At 31.3% G+C, this 6,741-nt stretch overlaps 1 protein-coding gene across 2 annotated transcripts; it reads right to left on the bottom strand.

Annotated features, from left to right (window-relative positions):
- Positions 1 to 1,644: 1,644 nt before the first annotated feature.
- LOC107938764 (cysteine-rich receptor-like protein kinase 42) lies at positions 1,645 to 6,142 on the bottom strand. 2 transcript variants are annotated; one of them, XM_041116835.1, is made up of 7 exons: positions 5,101 to 6,052; positions 4,900 to 5,013; positions 4,468 to 4,818; positions 4,067 to 4,304; positions 3,651 to 3,795; positions 3,062 to 3,368; positions 1,645 to 2,384 (listed from the first exon to the last, which is right to left on the bottom strand). In XM_041116835.1, the coding sequence occupies exons 1-7, from the start codon at positions 6,014 to 6,016 to the stop codon at positions 2,359 to 2,361; spliced, it is 2,097 nt and encodes a 698-aa protein (XP_040972769.1). In that variant the 5' UTR covers positions 6,017 to 6,052; the 3' UTR covers positions 1,645 to 2,358. The 2 variants fall into 2 exon arrangements, with proteins under 2 accessions (XP_040972769.1, XP_016727491.1); XM_016872002.2 differs by having other exon boundaries at positions 1,645 to 3,368; positions 5,101 to 6,142.
- Positions 6,143 to 6,741: the final 599 nt, after the last annotated feature.

The following is a 6,741-nucleotide window of genomic DNA, read 5'->3' as shown; positions in this document are numbered from 1 at the left end:
TACACCCTAAAAGAGGAGGAAAAGGGGAGCACAGAGGAGGAAGCAGGAAATTGCTCAAGGGAAGCCGAATTCATCATCAAGACTGAAGATCTCCCCTCAATTTCCCTTTAGGAGTTTTGAGTTTTTCTTTATGTTTTGTATTCATTATTCTTCTGAGATGTTTACCTTTTTAGTTATGAACTAAAACCCCTAAATATCTAAGGGGAATGAAACCTAAGACAGAGTTTGTTATTATTATCTGAATTGTATGATAAATATTTGACTTGTTCTTAATTATGTGTTCTTAATTCTTGTTTTGATATTCCAGGATATTAATTCAAGTTAAGCTCTTATTCAGGGAGGAATAAACCCTGTCTAAGAGTAAATTTGTCATAATTAAGTGGAGTTGATTGCGCGCCTAGAGATAGGGTGACAAGATTTTTCTGGATTAGGGTGAAACCTAATAAGGGATCCATAGATCGAGTTAATGCAACCCTAGGGAGTTAATTAGAAAGATATTTCAATTATTCAATCTAGGGTTAGACTTTGTTAGCCTCGAGAGAGATAATAGTATAACTTAGGGATTTCTACGGATCAAGTCAAATGAATAAATCGTACGATTCAGAGTCAAATAACAAGTGAAGTCTAGGTGGATTTTTCTTTAGGTATTGTCTTAATTCAATCGTTTTTCCAAAAGTAATTCCCCAATTCTATTTTCTATGAATTCTTAGTTTAGTTAATTAGTTAGTTAAAACAAATCCCATTATTCTTAGGCTAGATAATAAAAAGACAGTCATTACTAGTACTTTTAGTTCCTTTGGGTTCGAAATCCGGTCTTGCTAAAGCTATACTACTGTTCGATAGGTACACTTGCTTTCATCGTGATAATAGTTAGTTTCAAGAACGATGCATTATAAATATTTAAAACCTGTCACGAATAACACGTATCAATCTCTTAATTTAAAATTCAAATAAATTTCAAATTTGGGTCATATATCACCATTCACATTATTTTTCTCATAATTGTATTCAAAATATTAGATATTTATATAAGTTTTGACACGAGAACAACTTGTGTTATATAGATTTTGGCACGTTGGTGTATTTGTATCATTTTCATGCTATCTTTCATGTTAAAATGTGTTTTAATATTGAATGTGGTTGTCTCATTTCTCAATTAATCTCATATTTTATATAAATAGCTACAGTGATTTAATTTGAACTTTAAATTTAACTACTTAAGCTGTATTTGATAAGCAAACAAATTAAGAAGTGTTAGAAAATCAAATACTAAAAAAAAATAAAATAATTACTTAATTTAAGTTATAATATATATTTCATATATTACTTAAAATTAAATACTGAAGACAATTAAATTGTTTGGTAAAAGAATAATATAGTCTTAAAATAAATAAAATAAATAATTAAAATTCTCTCTTAAGTGATAAGTACACTATTATCTATTTATCATTTTCCACAATTTTATAAAATAAATTTTATTAAGTAATTTTTAGTGCGGGTTATTAAAAATGTTTAAAAAACTAAATTACTCAATATCAATTTTCGGTTAATTGATTTTTTTAAAAATAATTTATCAAATAAACTTTTAGTAATTAGATTTTCTTTTAAGAAAATACTATCATTAATAGGAACCATAAACAATAATATAAAGAAATGATACAGTATAAATGATAAATAAGACACTACAAATTGATATACAAATGTCATGTCAATAACCTCAAAAGAGGAGAAATGCAAAATGACAATAATGGAAACATTAGAAAAGTTAAAAAGCAAACCAATGGTGCATCGCCTTGATCAAACTTCTGTAAATTGCATCCTAACTATATCATCATCAAACCAACTTGACAATGAACTCTATTCAACTAAGAATTCACTATCAAAAGCTCCCAAGAGACCCACCATATTAATGATGTACAAAAGGTCAATTGTCAGATGACTTATCATCTTCATCATCATCTCGAATTCTAAATTTCCAAACATCATCAATGTGCTTTATCATAATAAGGTCTTCCGAAAAGGGTTCCTAATAAATCTAATGACACCACTATATACGCTAAAATATAATTATAAATTAAAAATAAAACAGTTACTGTTTTCAAAACAAATAGAGTGGAAAAAGAGAGAGCATAAAATTGTTAAAAAAACTACAAAATTATGAACATAAATTAAAAACAAGAAAATAAATTAGAGAATACTATTAAAGAAATTGCCACTAGCAACTAACTTGAAAATTGACACAGTCTCCGGGAAAGCATAGAATTTTGTCACCGGAAAATAAATGTTGAGAGTGACATGTTTTCCAGGTGCAACGTGCATAGCCATGGATGATCAAATTCAGATATTTTGTCACATCAATCATTTAATTTTCACCTTACAATCTCCTGCTCATTTGAAAAACCAAATTTTGCTTTATATTTGCTTTGTTCTTAAAGAAAAATATAAATGTCTAGTTATGATTTTAATACATATATTCAAATAATTATAATTAATTTTGCATAAAATATAATTAATTGATTTTATTAGTTTGAGGACTAATGGAGTAAAATATTAGATAAAAAATTAAATGATACAAAAGTTTGGTAACAAACTTGGTAGTTGGTAGTTGGTATACAAGACAAGAAGTGCATTTACAATTGAAAATGAAAAAAAATAATCAAAATAAATAAATAAATGACCAAAACTTAAAAAGAAAATTATACCTTTAAGTAAATGGGTCCCAAGCAACTACCCAACTTTTAGAACCATCAAAGCCAAAATCTTGAGTTTTGTCAAAATTTTATATTTACATAATGAATATAAAAATAGTAATATAACTCCTAATATAGGATTTCCATAAATAATGTATAAATTTGTTTTTGGCATTACACGTATGTAAAGTCGAAGTTTTTTTTTTTTTAGTACCTTCCAAAATCTTTTCAAAAATGAATCTTTGGGGGGTTGATTTATATGGCATTGATGTTCCTCAAAACTTGTTCTTGAGCTTAAATTTTTGCAAATTATTATTGGGTTTTTGATGGTTCATCTGAACTATGAGTTCTTGATGACTCGGAGAAAGTACCTGAACCTTGAATTTTCTTCACTGCATTTGATATGAAACTATCTGAGCTATAAGACTTGGTTGATCTCTCTGGTTCTTGGACATTACCATTTATGAATGGAGGTTGGTTTGGTATGGGGATTTCACAATCTTTATCAGTTAACATCTGAACTACTTCCACCATTGATGGTCTTAAAGAAACTGAAGCTTGTGTGCATAATAACCCAATTTGAAGCACATAATCTGGGGCTCCTTTTGCTAATATTTCATCTCTTATGCAAGGGTCCACTGCTTCAGCTAATCTGTTTGATCTGTAAAGTGTCCAAACCTGAGGTTTTAAAAAATAAAATCCCATTTTAGAATTCTCATTCAATAGTTAAATACTAATATCTATAAGTAGAAGCCGGTGACCGAGTTCAGCTCAATTGGTTCAGTTAAAACGATTTTGGCCTTGGTAGATTATGATATTTTTATTGGGAACCAGTAGATGTTCAATTTTTTAAAATCGAACCAACCGAACTGAACTGTTATGACCCGACGTTGAAGTAGTAATAAGGTCATTCATGTCTTAAAATCTGAAACATTTATGAACAAAGATTTGGGATCTTACTGCTTGTAGAAGCGAAGAAGAGTCCTTTGAAAAGGTGGCATTCCTTTTACCACATACAATCTCAAGAACTAGAATACCGAAACTGTAAACATCGGCTTTCTCTGTGAGTTGTCCTCGAATAAGGTACTCGGGAGCCATATATCCTCTGCATAAAAATTTCATGTCTAAAGTTCTTAGGAAACTCCAATGAAACTCCTTACATATGTTATCTATGTTATTCAACACCCATGTTAGGCACATTTTCGGATATAAGTATAGGGATATAACCCTCCCACTGAATAACATAGTATGTTACGACTTGCAACTTGTTGGAACCTAAAGTACACTAGTTAGAACATATTTATAAAAGTTAGACAAAATTAAGTATACTCGAAGACATTCATATCCAACACTCATATTTGAATCTGTAAACTTACAGTGTTCCAGCAACTCCAGTGCTAAGATGACTCTTATCAGGAGCTAAACATCGTACTAGTCCAAAATCAGCAATCTTTGGATTGAGATTCTCATCTAAAAGAACATTGCTGCTTTTAATGTCCCTGTGGATTATCCTTATTTGAGACTCTCCTCCATGAAGATGTGCTAAACCCTCAGCTGTTCCAACAATGATATCAAACCTATGCTTCCACTTTAAAAGTTTTGCTTTCTCCTCATCTGCATATGAAAGTAAAAAAATCATCAAGTTCAAACTGAGTACATGAATGCTATGTTGCTTTGATTCTCATATCCCAACACCAATGTCTAAGTATATGTCGGATACAGATACTTCAAGTAAAATGAAAAGCATATTCGAATCATTTAAAGAGCAAACAATTACCAAAAATGAATTGATCGAGGCTCTTGTTCGGTATATACTCATAAACCAAGAGACTCTCAGGGCCTTCAATGCTACAACCGAGAAGTTTCACCAGATTCTTGTGTTGAATCTTGCTGATTAGATTTACTTCATTGAAAAACTCATCAACCCATTGTCTAGTATTGTATATCAATCTCTTTACTGCAACAATCTTCCCATTTGGAAGCATCCCCATGAACACTGAACCAGTTCCTCCTTGGCCTAGTTTCCTGGAAAGGCTGAAATAATCTGTTGCTTTCTCAAGGGTTTCATACTTGAACTTCAATCCTGATTTTTCAAAGTTTATCCAAATCTGGCCGAGGTTTTCAAGTTCTAGGAGAAAAGCAATGGATTATTAATAGATCAAAGGGATAATAAATGCATAATCTTGTGAAGATTATTAAGAGATTTTACCTTTCTTTCTCTTTGATAATCTTGCATAAGTTGCATAAGCCACTAAAACAGAGAGCATTATGAATGCAGATGTTGCTGAAATAATGGCTATTATGACTGCAATTCCTGAAACCCCTGGAAAAATGTAACAAAAAGAACATTCCATAAGATTCATACACATCAAAAACCTTAAAAAAAAAAAAGACAAGACAGAAGACATACCATGATTATGTTCTGTTTCTCCCATTTCATTGAAGAACTTCTTAGTTGAGTACCTCAAATAACACCCGGTATACAACCCTCTCCCTTCAGCCTTCGGCGAGCAGCCTCTGACCTCCATTTCCGCCTTCTGCAAGCACTCTTGACACCCTTCAAAGGGGACACTTTTCCAACACTGCGCCAATGCGAACACCCCATCAACCGCTGCTGTCCCAAATCCACCATTTCTCAAAGCAACTTTAGTCACCTTCCCAACTGCATAACCAACTCTCTTAGTACGCTTTTCATCAACCTTTGCTATATTATCATTACTACAAATAACTTTATCAAAACTTGACGAAACAGACTCCTTGAAAAAGCTGTAATTATCATAACGCAAGAAGCATCCATCGAGAAAGATTCGAGCCGAGTTAAAAGGAAGGCAACGTGGAATCTTGGTCCTCGAAGCTGCATAACAGAGAAGGCAATCTGTTTGTGAAAGATCTTGATGACACTGTGCTAAAGCATAGATTGGAGGCGTGGAATGAAGGTGATAAGTAGCGAAATGTCGAGCATTAATGGCTTCTGACAGACCTTGCATCTCTTTAACAAAGGTTGGAACAAAGTTAGTTCCATTTAACGGATTGAATTTCCCACAAAAAAGACCAGAGTTTGAGATTCTTGGATCAGAAAAAGAGGTTGAAATCAACAAAGAAAAGATAAAAAAGAAAACCCAATTCCAGTATGATTGTTTTGAGCTTGAAAACTGAAACAAATTCATGTTTGCCTCTTGACTTTGGCTTATTTTGGTTTTCTGGGTGTTTTTAACTTGAAGGTTGTTGAAACGAAATGCATGCAGAGGAAGAAGATGAATGTGAAAGGAAAATTGGCAAAGTGAGCTCTTGTCGGCTTGCTCTGTTGCTCTGAACTGACTTTTCATTGACAACTGAAATATAAAACAAATGTTGATTATTGACAGTGTAATTTCCGGAAGAAAAGAAAATTCAAATTCTACTCCTTTTATGAATATATTAATACTTTAATTCACCAAAAAGAAAGTACCTTCTAAGATTATAATCAAAAGCACGAATAAATCCAAATACACTAATAATTGCTTACCATAAATAGAAGTGAAAAGCGACGCGATAGTGAAAAGGGTTAATTATACTTTGAGGTTGGTATCAAAAACATTTTAGATTTAATAATAAGTTTTATTCTAACATTTAATCATGTGAAGCTAACGGCTAATAACACTGCCACATGGCAGTCTGAAACCATGACACAAGGTATGCATTAATAAAAAAATATTTTCATTTAATGTATAAAAAGAAATATTTCGAATAAATTAAGATAAACAAGTGTCTAAATTTAAATGAATTTAGACCTCATTTTGTCCGAATTTATTTCAGACATGATTTTCTTAGTAATTTTATATATTTTAAAAAACATTAAAAATACATACCAAAAATATATATACAAATTTCAAAGCATATAAAATGAAATACTAACATTTCAAAACCTCACCAAAACTCAAGGAATGTTAGGTTGTCAAGACCTACGAAAATAAAAATCTACTTGAAAATATAAATTAATAAATAGTAGCAAGTAAGGTCGTATCCACAAATTATTTATTTATACATTTTTAAAAAAAAATATCAATGTTTG

The sequence above is a fragment of the Gossypium hirsutum genome, chromosome A07, assembly GCF_007990345.1.
Source record: "Gossypium hirsutum isolate 1008001.06 chromosome A07, Gossypium_hirsutum_v2.1, whole genome shotgun sequence".
NCBI classification, from domain to species: Eukaryota; Viridiplantae; Streptophyta; class Magnoliopsida; order Malvales; family Malvaceae; genus Gossypium; species Gossypium hirsutum.
The sequence above is the reverse complement of the archived record's forward strand: the minus strand, read 5'-3'. Positions and strand labels throughout refer to the sequence as shown.

Bases quoted from the DNA above. Each gene is read 5' to 3' on its own strand.
- LOC107938764 (XM_016872002.2), bottom strand. From the start codon at position 6,016: ATGAAAAGTCAGTTCAGAGCAACAGAGCAAGCCGACAAGAGCTCACTT. The intron at 4,819-4,899 runs GTAAAATCTCTT...CTTTTCTCCTAG, and splicing joins ATTATCAAAGAGAAAGAAAG to AACTTGAAAACCTCGGCCAG. The intron at 4,305-4,467 runs GTAATTGTTTGC...TTTCATATGCAG, and splicing joins CCTCGATCAATTCATTTTTG to ATGAGGAGAAAGCAAAACTT.